General features: G+C 34.6%; 1 protein-coding gene across 1 annotated transcript in view; it reads right to left on the bottom strand.

Moving 5' to 3' along the window:
• Nucleotides 1-19,939, bottom strand: part of LOC109491644 — a 45,772-nt gene that overhangs the window by 8,076 nt on the left and 17,757 nt on the right. Inside the window, exons 3-5 of the mRNA XM_045037319.1 lie at nt 7,661-7,999; nt 6,660-6,959; nt 54-156 (exon numbers count right to left, since the gene is read on the bottom strand). Coding sequence (XP_044893254.1) covers nt 54-156; nt 6,660-6,959; nt 7,661-7,999 — 742 coding nt within the window. The remainder of the gene's footprint in view (nt 1-53; nt 157-6,659; nt 6,960-7,660; nt 8,000-19,939) is intronic.

Genomic DNA, 19,939 nt, shown 5'->3' with positions numbered 1-19,939 from the left:
TAGGCCTATTTTACCCACCTTCCCTATCATAGACAGGGAGTAATATAACTTACTTTTTCTTTCTCTGGACAAGATGGAAAATGATAAATACAATACATAGAAAAATTATGAATGAACCAAATGCATACAACAAAATATAAGGAGAACCAGAAGTACCTGAAAGACACAAGCAGAAACATATTCTTTGTGACTATATGTCATTTCTATACGCGGTACTTTTAATCTTCAATGCTCTTTTGACTTACCATTGCTTTGTTGATAATCAAATTGATACTTTAATATTATTTACCATATTCAATTTTGTAAAAGAATATACTAACGCATTTTCAAATTGAAGACAGATAATACTTAATACCATTTTACCACACTCAAGAATAAGAAAAAAAGATATAACCACCAAAAGAACAATCACAAGAAAATGTTTAAGAAAAACATAATGTAGTCACAATGAAATATTATTCAATTATTAAAATGTATCTGCAAAAGCCCCAGAAAATAAATTTATAATGATAATTAGTACTTAAGATTAATGTATTAAGCAATGTGATAAGCATCTTATAAGGATTATTTACATTAACCAGGGGAGTACATTATTAGATACAGATGGGAAAATAGAGGCTCTGAGATGTTAAGAAAATTGGCCAAAGATACATAGTGATTAAGTGGCAAAATTGGGAAGCAAGTTCAGTATTGTCTGATTCCAGAGCCTGCAGTCTTATGAAAAAGAATATTGTAAAACTTTGAGTATCAACACCTTTTTTTAATTTTCTTCCAAGATTTTATTTAAATTCAAGTTAGCTAACATATAGTATAGTATTGGTTTCAGGAATAGAATATGGTGATTCATCACTTATATATAGCACCCAGTGCTCATCACAAGTGCCCTCCTTAATGCCCATCAGCCATTCAGCTCATCACCCCACTAACTGCCCCTCTAGGAACCTTCAGCTTGTTCTCTTTTTAACACTCTCTTGTGGTTTGCCGCCCTCTCTGTTTTTATCTTATTTTATTTTTCCTTTCCTTCCCCTATGTTCATCTGTTTTGTTTCTTAAATACCACATACATGTGAAATCATATGGTATCTGTCTTTCTCTGATCGACTTTTTTCATTTAGCATAACACACTCTAGTTCCATCCGCATTGATACAAATGGCAAGATTTCATTCTGTTTGATGGCTGAGTAATATTCCTTTGTGTATATATTTATCACATCTTCTTTATCCATTCATCTCTTGATGGATACTTGGACTCTTTCCATAATTTGGCTATTGTTGATAGCGCTGCTGTAATCAATGGGGCATGTGCCCCTTCAAATCAGCATTTTGGTTTCCTTTGGATAAAGACCTAGCAGTGCAATTGCTGGGTCACAGGGTAGATCTATTTTTAATTTTTTGAGGAACTTCCCCACTGTTTTCCAGAGTGGCTGCACCAGTTTGCAGTCCTACCAACAGTGTAAGAGAGTTTCCCTTTCTCTGCATCTTTGCCAACATCTGTTGATTCCTGAGTTGTTAATGTTAGCCATTCTGACAGGTGTGAGGTGGTATCTCATTGTGGTTTTGATTTGTATTTACCTGATGATGAGTGATGTTGAGCATTTTTTTATGTGTCTGTTAGGCATTTGTATCCCTTCTTTGGAGAAATGTCTGTTCATGCATGTCTTCTGACCATTTCTTAACTGGATTAGCTGTTTTTTGAGTGTTGAGTTGGATAAGTTCTTTTTTTTTAAGTTTTTTTAAATGCATTTTTAGAGAAAAAGAGCACAAGTAGGGGAGGGGCAGATAGAAAGGGAGTGAGAGAATCCAGTCTCACAAACCATGAGACCATGACCTGAGCCAAAATCAAGAGTCTGATACCTAACCAACTGAGCCACCCAGGCGCCCTATCAACACTCTTTATAGTAACTATTTTGGCCACAGTATTCCTAAATTGTATTACAAATCCACTTCTTTTTTTTTTTTAACGTTTATTTACTTTTGAGACAGAGAGAAACAGAGCATGAATGGGGGAGGGTCAGAGAGAGAGGGAGACACAGAATCCAAAAAAAGCTCCAGGCTCTGAGCGGTCAGCACAGAGCCTGACACGGGGCTCAAACTCATGGACCGCAAGATCATGACCTGAGCCGAAGTCGGACGCTTAACTGACTGAGCCACCCAGGCGCCCCTTACAAATCCACTTCTATCTGTGTAGAGATATGTATATTCTATCTTCTGAATATAATTACATTTTTCATTACAACTTAAATTTAACCGAAGATCATCATGATTATCAATGCTAGTTCTTAGATATAATATAAAAATGAACCAATACACTTTGTGGATGGACCTTGTGAGGAAATTGTGCTTACAGTAAATGGCATGAATTATTGTGCATTTTGCATTCTTAGGGCTGCTTGTGGTAGAATTTTTGAGTCCTTTTTTCGAGAAATTTTTGTTAGTGATTACTTCTTCGTTGATACTGTTAGGAAAATCCATGTGAGAAACTCTGTGCTATTTATTTTTGACTGTTCAGATGTCACTTGGTCTCAGGTTCTAGTTTTAACTATATTCTTTTTCAATGAGATACTACATAGCTCATTCAAACTGGGCAAAGAAGGCTGAATGGGCATAAAATGTGAATACAGCCCTGAAATTGACACTAAAATGTGAACACAGCACTAAAGTCAGCAATAATAAAGCATGGGGGAAAAAGGCTTTCTATGAGATTTCAGTAAAACCAGAAATTTATAGGGGGCACCTGGGTGGCTTAGTCGGTTGCAGGTCCGACTCTTGATTTCGGCTCAGGTCATGATCCCAGGATTGTGGGATCGAGCCCCCACATCATGCTCAGTGCAGAGCTTGCTTGAGATTCTCTCCCTCTTTCCCTCTGCCCCTCTCCTGCTGACATGCTTTCTCTCTCTCAAAAAAAAAAAAAAATCAGGAATTTATATCCCTACTATTTGTTGCACAGCTAAGCAAGGAAGAATTATCTTCTGAATTGACAAGTTACTTCTTTACAGACATTTGCATTTTAGTGAGAGGTGAAATTAACCATAATAATCCAGTCAATAGATTGATGAGAGATATATACATATGCTATTCAATGGGCATGTTCCAATCTCATGATTTAAGGAATTTTTACAGAAAGAGGACCTGATTAACTTCAGCTTCAAGAAACACATGTAACATAGTAACAAAAATAAACTGATTCAGCGAAAAACAGCAGACAGAAGAATGATCTTCATTGGCAAGAGATTTAAACAAATTTACAACAGATGTGAAGTGGACAGAGGAATGGCCTCTGAAGGTGCAGGGTGAGAGAAGCTGCAGGCTCATGTATGCACAGAACAGACTACACCTGCAGAGAGAGCCCCACAGAAACTGGACAGCATTAGAACTCAGATGACAAAAGAAGGAGGGATTAATCACAGGATGAAACTTACACTCAAAAGCACCCATTTCCATATCTGAAAGTTCAGTTCTGGACAGCCAGGTGCTCTGATCCTTCAGGAAGAAGGAGAAGAAGAAGAAGAAGAAGAAGGAGAAGAAGAAGAAGAAGAAGAAGAAGAAGAAGAAGAAGAAGAAGAAGAAGAAGAAGGAAGAGGAGGAGGAGGAGGAGGAGGAGGAGGAGGAGGAGGAGGAGGAGGGAAAGAGGAAGAAGGAATAGTTAAGTAATTCATTGAATATAATGAATATATACTAGGAATACTTAGGGTAGGGGGTCAGACACCTTGAGTATAGGCCCCTCCATTCTGGCTTTTAGAGTCTTCTGCTGCCTCCTTTCTACAAACAAAAGTCTGTCTCGTTACAAGATGTAAAAAAACACACAAAAAATCTGTCAAGCTGCAGTCAGGGCTCATCAGACTTTGAATAAAACCTGTAATCAAAGTGAGAAAGATTGAGTAAAGGAAGCATAAATAAAATTAAAATGGTGGTAGTATCCCAAGGGTGGGCAGTGGAGGAGATAATTAAAGAAACAGAAGATAATTACAAGATTTGACAAGATATTACTTTCTTAAAGCAGGGAGAGAAGGGTATGAAAAAATTAAATCAACTTTAATTTATAAAATTAATCTTAAATTATAAAAGCAATTCAAAATTATAAGCCTGATTGCCAAAAAAAGAAAAACTTGAATGAAAAAGTTTAAAGATATTTTTTTAAGTCTCCCAGATACTATGAAGGGAAGAAAAGACATATTTTTTAAAAGATGAAAATAAGATTCAATGTAAATGTTTTCATGCCCAATTAATTGAGGTTTATAAAAAGAGAATAAATTAAGTGAACAGGTGGAAATTTTTCAAAGAAAGGAGAGAATATTCAGAGTTTAAAGATATGAGTCTCCAAATTGAATGAACTCACCAAATGCCAATTACATTAAAGAACTATAAATAAAATACTCTAAAAATAGTAGTAGAAAGTTTCAGAGCTCTAAGGATAATGAGAAGGTTACCATTACCAAAGAGAAGATACAGTAATATTTACTATTACAATTTTCTGATTGACATTTGACTTTTCATCAATCACAATGGACGATCAAAGACAATGGAGGACTACTTTGCAAATTCTGAGGGCAAAAGGGTTGTTAAACTAAAGTTGTGTAACAAGCAAACTATCAATCGCATGAAACAGCATTGTAAGACCATAGGAGAAACCCTGTGGCCTGTTAGCATGACTATCAGAATCACTAGGGAAATTTCCCACTGTTCTAATTCCACAGCACTGAGGTGACTTTGCTTTAACCAGGTTGTGTTAACCTGGGGGAGGGAGGCATGAAAATGATGGAAGGATAATTTATGTTGGCCTGAGTGTGTTATATTTTGTAGTAGTTTCATTTTGTGCTGGTTATTACCTTGTACTTTATTTAGGTTAGTCCACAGATTGTTTAATTCAAATATTAATGAGACATCCTAGGTTCAAATGAGGTTATGTTTAGCCCATCTGTACTATGTAGTAGGCTACTTATTCCAATAGTCCAGTAGCTGGTTATGTACCCCAAATTGTTAAACTTCCAAAAAATGTGATGTGTCCTTCACTCATTCAAACTTTATGAACCAATATCATTGATGGCGAGTGATGCTTTTTGTTCTTGAATGAATGTGACAAATTATGGAGAAATTTTATCCTCCCCACTTCCTGAGTTTACATTTTTTCCAAAAGTGATGAAGGACATTAACTAAACACTCAAGAACCTTAGGAAAACACAAGCAAGACAAATACAAAGGATGCGACACCAAAGCACTAATAATAAAACTGACATAAAACAAATACAAGGAGAAAATCTTAAAAGCCGCCAGGATGAAAGGGAGATACATTTCAAAGGACCAGCAATAAAATTGATATATATCTTTTCAGCAAAAGTAATGAAAGTCTGAAGCCAATAAAATACCATTGTCAAGGTGATGAAAAATACGAAATAACTATCAAACTGGAATCAGAAATCCTGTAAAAATGTTCTTCAAAAGTTAAAACATTTTATGACCAAAAATATTAAAATAATTGGCCATCTATAATTTTTCACTATGAAAAAAACAAAAAAGAATTCTTTAGACAGAAGGAAAAGTGTGAACATGGACAAAGAAATAAAAAACAATGGAAAGGATAAATATAAAGAATATTATTATAAATAACAGGAACAAAAACAATAACATATTTCGGCATTTAAACATATATAAAGAATTAAAATGTACAAAATATGCGCCCAAAACTAATATAGCATTGTGTGTCAACTATACTCAAATAAATAAATAAATAAATAAAATGCACAAACCAATAGCACAAGGAGTGGGCATTCATATAAGCCCATTGCATTATCTGAAAAGTAGTAAAAATAATAAATTATATTAGACTTTAATAAGTCAAGAGATGTATGTTGCAGTCTCCAAGACAACCCTTAAAGAAGGGTGCAGGAATGTATAGTTAACAAACTAATAGAAGAGGTAAATGAAACAAAAATAAATAATCCAAAAGAATTCAGGGAGAGAAAGGATTATAAAACAGGTCAGAAAATAGAAAACAAATAATAAGGCGGTAAATGAAAACCTAAATATATCAGATTTACACTTAATGTATAGAGACAAAATGGTTTCATGTTGAAAGATTATGCAGGTGAAATATAAAAACAATTATTTAAATTTTGTAGGCAATTATATTATACAAATACAGAACATAAATATATTGAAATTATTATTTAAAGTTTTAAGAAAAATCATACCTTGTTTAATTACGGCTTTGAAACAGAGGGTACAATTGACAGAGCTTGGGTGGAAGACAGGCAAGGAGAAATGGGCAGCTGAGAGAGACTTTCTATGGTGGATGAAACAAAAAATAGGTTTTACCATGCTGCTGACGGCTGCAGAGGTAAGCAGTAAGAGAACTATATTGGGAAGAAAGGAACCATATTGGGAGGAGGAACGGTGGAAGGAGGTATGAGTGAACCTAGTCTTCACTGCCTGTGGCAGAAATTCAGTGGAAAGCAGTTAAGGGAGATCAATGAAAACTTTGCCCTTTAAGAACAGTTACCATTGGAGACAGAACTGGGGTAGAGAACATTTGCATTGCCTGATTCTTTTAACCATGCAGGAGTACCACAAAGACTTAACATTTCTAAAAATAGATGAGTACACAAACATTTCTGGTATGAATTTTTAAAACATTTTCCCTTGTTGATTATTATTTCTACTTACATTCTTGTTTGACTGACAGAGGAACAATCTTCTCTTCATTCCTTAGAGGATGATCCATGTGCACAATCAGGTGTTGGAGACTTAGGGATCTCACAGTCTCCAAGGAGACGTTGTACATTTTCGTGATAGTCACTGTGCCATTTGGGTTCTGAGCAAGGTATTCCTCTGGTGGATTAATCAAGACTTTTGATGGGAAAAGAGATATTTGAGGAACAGGTTTTCCCACAGCTGAGTAAATAAAACTAAGAAAATCTTCAGAGTCAAAGTTGGACTGGAGCTCAGTTTTTATTTCAGATACAGCTGAGACAAAAAAGGAGACACAAAATTAAATATAAAAATATGTCACACAAGATTTCTGAAGTGTTAAAGATGGACTTCCCCAAATTTGTATATGACAGTGAAATGTTGTAAACATGTCCCTCTCAGATACCTCTCCTCACATTTTGCAAAACTTCACAATTTCGTCTCTTATACCCACTATTCCAGTTTAAGAGGAACAGTTGGTATCTTCACTTTCATTCAACCTTAAAATTACATTCTATAAATCTCCAACACTTTAAAGTTATAGCAAAATAATGGGGGGACACTATGTCACTATCACTATTCCTTAGACATTTTGTTAATTTGTTAGTAAATTTTTATTCTCTAAGTCTTCTTTCCTCTTTTTTTTTTCTCTCTACTCTCTCTTTTTCTTTTCCTCTCTTTCCCAGTGAAAATTCTGATGTCATTTATGACTTTTATCTACTGGATTAAAATCAATGCAGTGTAAAATTTAGATGAGAGGTCAGAAGACCTAAATGTTATGCCTGGTCAGGAACCATGTGGAAATCAGAAAGTCACGTAGCCATCATTGGCTTCCACTTTTTTTCTTCTGTATAACAAAAGACTGGTTATGGATGGCCTCTATAATAGTCTTTCCTTCTCTAATATTCTTTCTCTGGACCTTAAACTTCAAAGCTCACATCCCCTTGATTTTGACTCTACATAAAACACTTACATACCTATAATGTTAAGGCAAATTTGTCCACTATGGCTGCCTTGCGGGAACACATTAAATAGACATTTGTAGCAGGCTTCATCTTCAAATGTTACTTCACGGATAGTTATGAATGAGGAATTGGGTTCGATGACCTCACAGTGCAGCCGATCTCTGTATGGTGGAAGAATCTTTTCTCCATATATATTGCTATATGTGCCAATATTTTGTCGCAAAGAACCTTGGATCTTCTGCCAGGTAATTTGCACAACATCTGCTGGAGTTGTCAAATTGCAGAAAATCGTCACATTTTCTCCAAATACAGCTGTCTCATTATTTTTGTATTTTATTCTATGTGGAGAATCTGAAAATAAAGCCCAATATAAATTAAGAGAAATGTACTTTCATACTACCTTGGATACTATCCCTATCATAGCACTCCCTTATCTCTCTGTTTTATAATTATCTTTTTATTTGTGTCTTTCCCCACTAGAAAATGAGCTTTCTTATCTTCTTCACCATTGATAGGTAGTTTCTAAAAGTGTTTCTGACATATACTACCTATTGACAAATATTTATTGGCGGCAAAACTTGAAACATAAATTACCAACACAAGTAACGGTAATTTTGATGAATCTCTGGAGGTTGAGGGTGACAAACTCCTCAGGGCTCCAGTATTAGGGAGGACCTAAAATTCATAGTTTCCACCAGCATGAACCTAGCCAGTTTCTCGCAGTGAAGAGCCAGGAAAACTCACCTCATATCTTTGGCAAAGGAAGGAGAAAGTAATCATGTTGAAATAAGCCCGGTGCATTTTCCATAAAAATGTCCCCTTCTCCAGGGGAAAAGACTTTATCAGACCTTATCTCACATGGGTGGAAGGACAATGACCCAGATCTGGTTCCCTTTAGCTTTCCTATCTTATCTAAGGTGGGGAAGGCAGGGGGAAAAGGTACAAAAACTTGTGAAGTCACAGCCAAGGGTCATAGGCCTACCAAGAGTGAAATTTAAACATAAGATTTTAAAATACTTACTTCCTTAAGTCTTCCCCACCACAGCAGTAGGGTTCCAATATAATGATAGTGGATTACAGTTGAAATGGTTGTAACGCTCAGACTTCAATCATCAATAGGAGAGACAAAAACAAAGAAACTACAAGAATTTGAAACCCTTGATACCTTAACCTATAGTAAACAGTCAACACAACCCAACTCCCTGTCAGAATAACATAAAACCCAAGTTAAAGCTCTATTTACCTTAGTTCTTATCTGACATGTCATGTCTGGATTAAAAAAAAAAAAGTTGTAAGGCATGCTAAAAGCCCAGAATAAAAGTAATTGGAAAAGACAAAGCAAGTGTCCAAGCCAGACTCAAATACAGTACAGATTTTGTAATTATCAGACAGAGAATTAAAGTCAACTATGATTAATATAATAAAGACTCATGAAAAAGTTTGACACGTGCAAAAACATATGGATAATGTAAGCATAGATACGGAAATGCTAAAAAGAATAAAGAGAAAATGCCAAAGACATTACAAGAAATAAAACTACAGACCAATATCTCTTATAAACATATATGCAAAAATTCTAAACAAGTTGAATCTAAAAAAGTATTAAAAAAATAAACTCCATGATCAAGCGAGATTTATCCCATGTATACAAAGCTGGTTCAACACTTGAAAATCAACTAATGTAATTTATAACCTCAACAGACTAAAATAGAAAAGTCACAAGATCCTATCAACAGATTTAGAAAAAGTATTTGATAAAATCCATCACCAATTCATTAATAAAACCTCACAGTAAACTAGGAATAGAGGGTAACTTCCTTCACCTGAGAAAGAACATCTTCAAAAAAAAAAAAAAAAAAAAGAATATCTACAAAAACCCTACAGCTAGTATCACACTTTAATAGCGTAAAACTCAAAGCTTTCCCATTAAGATCAGGTACAAGGCAGGGATGCCCCCTCTCACCACTCGTTTCCAACACATACTGAAAGCTCTTCCTAATGCAATAAGGCAAGAAAAATAAATAAAAGGTATGCAGATTGGGAAGGAATACATAAAACTGTCTTTGTTCATAAATGACATGATCATCTATGTAGAAAAGCAAAAAGAATCAACAAAGAAACTCCTGGAACTAATAAGCAATTATAGCAAAGTTGTAGGATCACACAATTAATATACAAAAGTCAATCGCTTTCCTGTATATCAACAATGAGCAAGTGGAACTTGAAATTAAAAACATAATACCACTTACATAAGCAGCTCCCAAATGAAATACTTAGTTATAAATCTAACAAAATAAGTACAAGATCTATATGAGGGAAATTATAAAACTCCAATGAGCAAATCAGGGAAGAACTAAATAAATGAGAAATATTCCATGTTCGTGAATAGGCAGACTCAATATTGTCAAGATATCAGTTCATCCCAACCTGATCTGTAGATTCAATGCAATCCCAATTAAAATCTTAACAAGTTATTTACAGACATTGACAAACTGATTCTAAAGTTTATAAAGAGAAGTAGAAGACCCAGAATAGCCAACACAATATGGAAGGACAACAAAGTTTGAGGGCTAACACTATTCAACCTAAAAACTTACTATAACTAGAGTAATCAATACTCTGTGGAATTGGCAAAAAAAAAAAAAAAAAAAATAGATCAATGGAACAGAATAGAGAGTCCAGATATGGACTCACACACAGAGTCAACTGATCTTTGGTAAAGGTGCAAAGAAATTCAACAGAGAAAGGATAGCCCTTTTCTTAATTTTTTTATTACTTTTTTAATTAAACATTTTTAATGTTTAGTTTTGAAAGTAGAGCTTGTGCAAGCGGGGGAGGGGCAGAGAGAGAGAGGGAGACACAAAATCTGATGCAGGCTCCAGGCTCTGAGCTGTCAGCACAGAGCCTGACACAGGACTCAAACTCATGAACCTCGAGATCATGACCTGAGCTGAAGTCGGACACTCAACCTACTGAGCCACCCAGGTACCCCAAGGATGGCCTTTTTGACAAATGATGCTGCTGGGACAGTTGGGTGTCCGATTAGTTTCCTAGGGCTGCCATAACAAAGTACCACAAACTTCATGACTTGAAACAATAGAAATTTATTTTTCACAGATCTAGAGGTCTGAAGTCCTAAGTCAAGGTGTTTGGGATTCAGGGTTCACCCTAACCCAACGTGATTTCTTCCTGAAATCACCTTAATTGTATCTGCAAAGACCTTATTTCCAAATAAGATCATATTCTACGTTGCAGATAGACAAGAATGGGGGTGGGAGCACTATTCAACCCACTACAACAGGCATGTGCTAAAAAAAATGAAGATAGACACCTAACAAAAATTAACTCAATATGGATTATAGACCTAAATGAAAATTACAAAACTATAAAACTTAGAAGAAAACACAGGAGAAAATCTAGGTGACCCTGTGTTTGGTGATAAGTTATTAGATATAATACCAGAAGTATGATTCATGAATGAAAAAAAAAATTGATGTTATACTTTATTATAATTAAAGACCTTTGCTTTGTGAAAGACAAAGTAAAGACAATATGACAACAAGCCACAGACTGCAAGAAAGTATTTGTAAAACACATACTTTGTCATAGTTCATTCAAGCTGTTAAAATTAAATACTACAGATTGGGTAGTTTATAAACAACAGAAATTTGTTTCTCACAGTTCTGGAGGTTGGAAATCCAAGATCAAGGGGGCAGCATGGTTGAGAAAGGGCTCTCTTCTGGGTCATAGAATTCTTGTTGTGTCCTCACATGGTGGAAGGAACTAGGAAATTCTGTGGATTTTTATAATCTAATCCCATTTATGAGGGCTCCACACTCATGAGCTAATCACTTCCCAAAGGCCCCACCTACTCATACCATAACCATTGAGTGTTAAAATTTTAACGTATGAATTTTGAGGGGTCATAAAGATTCAGGCCATAGCAGACTTGTATCCAAATATACAAAAAAAAAAAAAAAAAAAAAAAAAAAAAAAAAAAAAAAAAATGAAAGCAAACAATACAATGTAAAAATAGGCAAAAAATCCAAATGGACACCTCACCAAAAAAAGATATATAATTGGCAAATAAGCACATGAAAGGATGCACAAAATCTCTTGTTGTTAGAAAATTGCCAATTAAAATAATAATGAGCTTCCACGACACACCTATTAGAATGGCTAATATTTAAAATATGTATATACAATACTAAACGTCAGTGAGGGTATGGAGCAGCAGGAATTCTCATTCATTGTTGATTGGAATGCAAAATGATAGAGCCACTTTGGAAGAGAGTTGGCAGTTTCTTAACAAACCTACACATATTCTTACCATGGGATCCAGCGCTTGTGCTCTTAGGTATTCACCCAGCTGATTTGAAAACTTATATCTACATAAAAATCTACAGGTAAATGTTTAGAGCAGCATATTCATCATCACCAAAAACTGAAAGCACCAATATGACTTCAATAGGTAAATGAGTAAACTGTAGTATCTATACAACAGAATATGATCCAGCAATAAAAAGAAACGAACTATCAAATCGTGCACACACATACAAACCATGGATAAATATGGAATACATATTGCTAAGTGAAAGAATCCAAACTAAGAAGGCTACACACTGTGTGATTCCAAGTATATACCATTTTGGAAAAGGTAAAACCATAGAGACAGTAGAAATATCAGTGGTGTCCAGGGGTTCAGGAGTAGCCAGGAGAGTTGAACAGGTGAGACACAGGGGATTTTTAGGGCAATGAAACTATTCTGTATGATACTGTAATGGTTGCTAAGTGACCTTACACATTTGTCAAAATGTATAGAGATTTATAGCACATAAAGTGAATCTTCAAGTACACAATTTAAGAAATTATTGGGGCACCTGGGTAGCTCGCTCTGTTGGTTAATCATCCAACCCTTGATATTGGCTCAGGTCAATATCTCATGGTTTGTGAGACCAAGCCCTTTGGGCTCTGCGCTGACAGGACAGTGCAGAGCCTGCTTGGGATTCTCTCTCTGCCCCTCTCTTACTTGCACATGTGCTGTCTCTCAAAATAAATAAACATTTAAGAAAAAAAATTATTTAGGAGACAGAGGTTGCCAAGGAGTGCAGTCTGAAACCTGAAAATCTAACTGTATTACAAATGTATCCCATGTAGACATAAGAGTTCATAGTATGTACACTTGATATGACATAATTAAAATAGCATTTTACCTCTGTGGCCTTCCTCCCCTAAACCTGTAAGGCACTCTAGTCATGAGAAAAATATCAGACAAATTCTGATGGAGGGTAATTCTACAACATACTTGCGCAGTCCCCTCAAAACAGTCAATGTCATAAAAAATATGGAAATTCTGAGATAACGGTCAGTTAAGAGAAGCTTAAGGAGACAACACAAAGAAATGTAATGGGATAACCGGGGTGGGATCCTTAAAAAAAAAAAAAAAAAGTTAAAAATCAAGAAATGTGAATAAACTGTGGACTTTAGTTATGAAAAATACATAAAATGTAATTTGTTAATTAGAACAAATGTACCATACTGACATAAGATGTTAATAGTAGGGAAAGCCGGGTAAGGGATATATGGGAACATTGTACTATTTTCTCAGTTTTTCTGTAAGCCTAAAACTGTTCTAAAAAATAAAGTCTTTTTAAGGAATCAATTATATTTCTATATATCTTCAATAAGTAAATGGAAAAAAAATAAAAATACCATATAAAATAGCTTCCCAAGTAAAAAAGAAAGAAATATATGGTAATAAAAACCTATTGGACGATATATAAGACCTCTTTACTGAAATATGCAAAATAACATCTAAAAAAAATAAAGAAGACTTAAATAAATGGAAAGATACATCATACTGTAAATAAGGAAAAAAACATAATGATGTTAATTCTTTTCAAGCTAATTTTTAGACTCAATGCAACTCTAATAAAATTTAAAGCAGTTTTTAAAAAAGATTTTTTAATGTTTAGTTATTTTTGAGAAAGAGAGAGAGAGAGAGAGAGAGAGAGAGAGAGAGACAAGTGTGAGCAGGGGAGGGACAGAGAGAGGGAGACATAGAATCTGAAGCAGACTCCAGGCTCGGAGCTGTCAGCAAAGGCTCTGAGCACGTGGGGCTTGAACCCAAAAACTGCGAGATCATGTCCTGAGCTGAAGTTGGACACTTAACTGACTGAGCCACCCAGGTGCCCCCAAGCAGTTTTTTTTTTTTTAATTCTGCATTTGACAAGCTGAGTCTAAAAAAGCCAAGGGCATAAACAAGACCTACTATCTGAATGTAAAGCTAAAGTAATATAATGTTATTTTTATTCAAGGATAAGGAAATGGATGAAACACAATGAAGTAGAGCCAGAAGCAGTCCCACACATATATGTGCATCTGATATATATCACAAATGGAACAGACAGTGCATAGATTTGGGAAAAAGATTATCTTCCCAATAAATGATGATGTGTAAATTAGATATCCATATGGAAAAATTATATATTGGCTCTCATCTAAGACTAAAGACAAAAATCTATTTCAAATGCACTGACTCCCATCTAAAAGTAGAAACAAAAATCCATTTCAAATGCATTAAAAATGTAAATGTGAAAATAAAACACTGCTTTACAAATAAAGTATTATAGAACATCTACTTGGCTGGAGTAGCCGATTTCTTAAGTAGGGCATACATCAACAGTTATATGATGCTTTATTCCTTTTTTAGAAATATGAAATTATAAAAAATTAGAAGTGAGTGATTGATCTATTTTAATATTAATTAACTGCAGTCTATCAAAAGATACATATTCAGCAGTAAAAAGACAACCATAAAGTAAGAGAAGATACTTGCTATATGTATATATATATATGCATAAGGATTTGTATTCTACAAAGCAATAAGACAAAGACAGGCAACTCTATAGAAAATGGAGCAAAATATATGACTATGCACGTCATAAAAGAGAATGTTTAAATGGCCAATAGACAAGATGCTCAACTTCTTTAGTCATCAAGGAAATGCAAATTAAAACCTGGACTATACATGACTAGAATGACTAGCTTGAAAGACAGACAATACCAAATTTAGTGAAAATATGTAAAAAACCTAATTCATACTTTGATGGGAGTGGAAACTGGAAAACCTTTTGGCTTCATGGTCGATGGTACTGTAACAATGTTGTATGGACAAATAGTAGCTACACTTGTGGTGAGCATAGCATAATATCTAGACTTATCACATTGCCATGTTGTACCCCTGAAATTAATGTAGCATTGTGTATCAACTATATTTTAGTTAAAAAAATGTGGAACATAGGCATATCCTGTGATCAGAAAATCTACTCCTAGGTATATATCTAATAGAAATGCCTACTTATATTCTTCAAAACACACGTACATAAATGTTCATAGAGGCATGATTTGTAAAAGTCAAAACAGAAATTACCCAAATGCAAATCAACAGTAGAATTGATAAATAAGTTATGGTATTTACACAGTGGGATTTAATAAACTGCAATGAGATTTAATAAATTACATCTACTCTCAACAATACGGATAAAACTCACCAATGTATTGTTGAGCCAAAGAAATTAAACACAAATGAACAAATGCTAAATGATTATGTTTCTATATATATTATATAACATATATATTTATAACATATATATTAACATACATAATCAATATATATAATCAATATATGTATTATATATCAACAACAGATAAAATGAATCTATGGTGTAAGAAATTTGGATAGTGGCATTTGTAGGAAAGAAAGGAAGGGGGCATGAATAAAGCTTTGGGATGCTGTTAATGTTCTGTTCTTGATCTTTGCTAGATATGTTGGTCTATCATTAAAAAAATTAATCAAACTGCATACTTATGTTTATACACATTCCTGTATGTCTGCCTTACTTAAATACAAAGGTTAAAAAAAACCCTCATGTACCTTACTCCACTTACCTCAGACTATATCTGGTTTTCGTTCACTTCTCTTGGCTTTTATATTCAAATTATAAGCAAATTTTTTGCAAATATTTTTCAAAAATTCATTGGTCTGCAACTATGCTTAGCATTGGAGAATATTTAAATACATAGAACATGTTTGTTTTATAAAGAGTATTTCATTTGTGAACAAGAGAGCTGTAATGATGTCTTACCTGTGCTAATTTCAAGAAGTAAGGTTTTAGAGCAATCATTTACTTTGCCGAGCCTCAGTTTTTTCATTTGAAAAATGAGCTTAAGATACCTGATTTACAGCATATTGTGAGTATCCGAAAAGAATATGTAAATATAACGACAGTTCTAAATCACCAAGATATTTCAGGTATCATGGGTGATGTAGTCCCCGTCCCCAAACAAAGACCCCTAACAGATTTCCCTCACTATCTGAAACTAGTGTGTTCCTATAAGACCTTTCATAAACCCGAAATGGCTTAAAGTGAAGAGTGGTTCCCTGCTTTCTGAAAGTTGCAGTTCCACCATTTTGCTTTTAGGAAGAACCTACATTAGCACAGGAGGGCTTTTTTGTAAAAGCAAAGTCCTCTTCAAATTTTTTTTTTAGCTAGCGACAACAGGTACTAATGCAGATCCTTCAGAAAAGCAAAGTGATGTGATATGAACCTTCAGAAAGCAGGGGACACCTATAATACCTAATGAAAGTCTAAAGGTAACAAATAAGCTATCACTATTACTGTAACAATTTCTCTAATTGTGCTTGCCACATCTCTTTATCATTATTTGCCCACAGGCTGTCTGCCCTACTGGATTTTGAGTTATCTGATTTCAGAACCAGTGTTCTCCATTTTGTAGTTTAGATGATTAAGTTAAGAAGTAACATGGAACATACTGGTTTCCTCTTCTGTCATATTTTGTTCTCAGCATATGTCACTCCTCATTCAACTTTTGATTGGATTATCTAATTGAATTCAAATGATACTTCTTGAGGAAAAAAACTCCCTAACTGGAAGTAATCATGATTTATTTTCTCAACTGAATTCCTACAGAACATTAGTTATTGCCCTTATCATGAACCCAAGAGATTTAAGATGGAATTGAGTTAAATATCTTTAACCAAATAATTTTAATGACTAGAAAATATTAGTACCTGAATATTTAGTAAATCCCTAACATCTCAGGAGTACTTCAGTTTGTAATGATAAGCAAACCCATGAAGGAAACAATGAACAAATTTGACAATATAAAAATGATAAACCTTTTAGTGACCAAGGAGAGCGTCAAAACAAGTCAGATTCAGACTTAAAAGGCAAATGGGCTGCAGGAAATACTGCATAACTAGCTAACTAACTAACTGACAGACTAACTAACTTGCAGAGAGCCCATTTGCTTCCAGCAGGTTTGTGGCCTCTAATCTGAACTACTCGGGTTTACTTCAGAAGCAAGTCTTCCTTAATACCTTTCTTTCATTCTCTGCTTACTAAGTCACTGTTTCAATATGCTCATCTTAAAACTGCTAGTTGCCAACCACCTGGATAGCTACATGGTTAACACGCAGACCCAAACATAATGCTCTGCTCCCCTAACTTTATAAAAGTGAAAAGACTCCATCCTGGTATTTATTTACCATTCATTTCCAGCCACAAAACAATTGCGAGAAAAGGTGAAGAGTTACCTGATCCTTGTGCCCAGATGGAAAGCAAGAGGGGCTGGAGAATGAGGTAGAGTGGAAAGCCCATGAAATTTGATGATAAAACCATCACTAACATGTGGAGTGTTTTATTCTCTAACAACTTTCACGTGAAAATGGCAATATCTTCCGATATATCCGCCAAAATCTGTTACTCATTAACCACTTGCTCAGAAAGTTCGTTAAGACTTTCCTAATCTTGTGGCATTTTCGACTTCCTTCTCTGCCTAGGCTCTAAATCTGTTAGAATCTCAGGTCTATATAATTTTTGTCACCGTATGTGCCTGCTATTCTGCAGCTGTCGCAGGATTCATGCACAGGTTCTGAAAACCTACCTGCTAACTTGCAAGAAAGTTTCGTGAGTCCTTCTTTGGGGCCTGCTACTAACTTTTCCCAGTCTTTCATGTCCTGTTATTTATGTACAAAATAAAATTCAAACTAGTTTCTCCACAAGGAGTGAGGTCAAGTGAAAAGACCTCTCTCCACAGAAGTATGGTAGGTTTCTAAAAATCATTCCTCTTGGCATCTACATCCCCACGATCACCTCCTCAAATTGGAACAGGAAATTTAAAAAAAAAATAAGTTTTAAGTAAAATCATCAAATAGTTTCAAATTATACACACTGTATTAAAATTAAAAAAAAAAAATACAGACACAGATCACTTTCATCTTTCTATAAACTCCTCCTCTACGTAGTATTTTAAATAGAGGGAAAGGGGCACCTGGGTGGCTCAGTCAGTTAAGCATCAGAGTCTTGGTTTTGGCTCAGGTCATGATCTCATGGTTCATGGGTTCGAGCCCCACATCGGGCTCCACGTTGGCAGCTTGGGGTTCTCTGTCTCCCTCTCTGTCCCTCCCCTGCTTGAGCTTTCTCTCACTCTCTCAAAATAAATAAATAAACATTTTTTAAACAAATAAATAAGTAAATAAGTAAACAAAGGGAAAGCCCTCCCTGCCTGATGCTTTGGGTTTGTGATTTCCTCCTTTAAATTCCAACCCAGCCACTTACTTGTCCCTTGGCATTTTATGTTCACAAACTCATACAAGATTCCCTAGAATGTCTTTCTCCTGCTAGGATTGTGGAAAAGTAGTGCTCACTCACTACCACCTCCCAGCATACTTTAATAATGAACATTTGAAAGTAAGAATTTTTTTTTCCCTCCTGTAATTCTGTCATTGATGGCTTCATTTGGTTCAATGTAATTTTTGATTTCCCTTGATTTCCTTTTTGACTCAAGGATAATTAAAGTGTTTTTTTCTTAATGTTTTCTGTGTTTCTTAATGTTTTCTGTTATTTTTCTATTATTGATTTGTGTCTCATTCTATGTGATCAGGGAATATATCCTCTTTTTATGAGGTTTGTTTTATGCCAGGATATGGTTGATCTTGGTATATATTCCATAGGCGCTTGAAAAAAAAAAACATTTTTTTTTTTTGTATTTTGCTGTTATGAGGTGGCATGTCCTATACATATTAATTGGATCTTGTTGTTGGATAGTGTTGTTGAATTCTTCTATACTTGCTGATTTTCTGTTTCGTTGTTGACTTAGGCTTTTTTTGTTTATTTGTTTTTGTTGTCCTATCAATTTTTGAGACAGAGGGAGTTAAAGTCCTCAACTATAATTGTGGATGTGCCTATTTCTCCTTTCAGTTCTATCAGTTTTACTCAACATATTTTGCAGTGCTGTTGTTTTGTGAATACACATTTAGGAATGTTATATCTTCTTAGTATATTGACCAATTCACCTTCATGTGTTTTTTCTTTCTGTCTCTGGTAAGTTATTTTGTTGTTGTTCTGAAGCATATTTAACACAGCTGATCCTGCTTCCTCTTAATTACTTTGCAGAGTATATCTTTTTCCCTAAGTTTATTCCAACCTACCTATATTTCTATAATTGAAGTGAGTCTCTTGTAGGTAGCATATATCTGGGTCATTTTTTTTTTTAACCCGTTCTACCAATCTCAATCCTTTGGTATCTATAGATCATCTACATATCATTTTTATATTTTTTAAAACTTAAGTTTGCCATTTTATTTTTTAATATTCTGTTTGTTCTGTTTCCCCCTCTATTTTGCTTTTCTGCCTTTTTGTAGGATACTTGAACACTTTTTATAATTTCATCTTATCTATGGTGTTTTGAGTATACCTTCTTTATAGCTTTATTAATAGTTATTCTAAATATTACATTATATATATGTATGCGTATATATGTATAATGTAATGCATGAGATGTATTTGGGTTTATGTGTGTGTGTGTGTGTGTGCGCGCGTGTGTGTGTACAGTTTATCACTGTTTACAGGTGTCAACACTTTACCAATTCTAGTGAGGTGTAGAAAGCTTACCTCTCTTTGCATTCCTTTATCCTCCTCTATTAACGATGTGGTTTTTTTTCCCATTGCCTCTACATACATTGAGATCCACATTTGACAGTGTCACAGTTTTGCTTCAATCATCAAATGTAATTCATAAAACTCTAAAGGAGAAAGAAAGTCTTTTGTATTTACCCATAAGTTTGCTTACATATTCTTTCTTACTTGCTGATGTTCCAAGATTTCTTATTTTATTATATTTTTTCTGCTTAGAGAACTTCCTGTAGTCATTCGTTTAGGGGTCGTTTAGGGTGACAAATTGTCGGTTTTCCTTCATCTGCTAGTC

The sequence above is a fragment of the Felis catus genome, chromosome C2 (assembly GCF_018350175.1).
Source record: "Felis catus isolate Fca126 chromosome C2, F.catus_Fca126_mat1.0, whole genome shotgun sequence".
NCBI classification, from domain to species: Eukaryota; Metazoa; Chordata; class Mammalia; order Carnivora; family Felidae; genus Felis; species Felis catus.
This window is presented reverse-complemented; position numbering and strand designations above follow the sequence as displayed.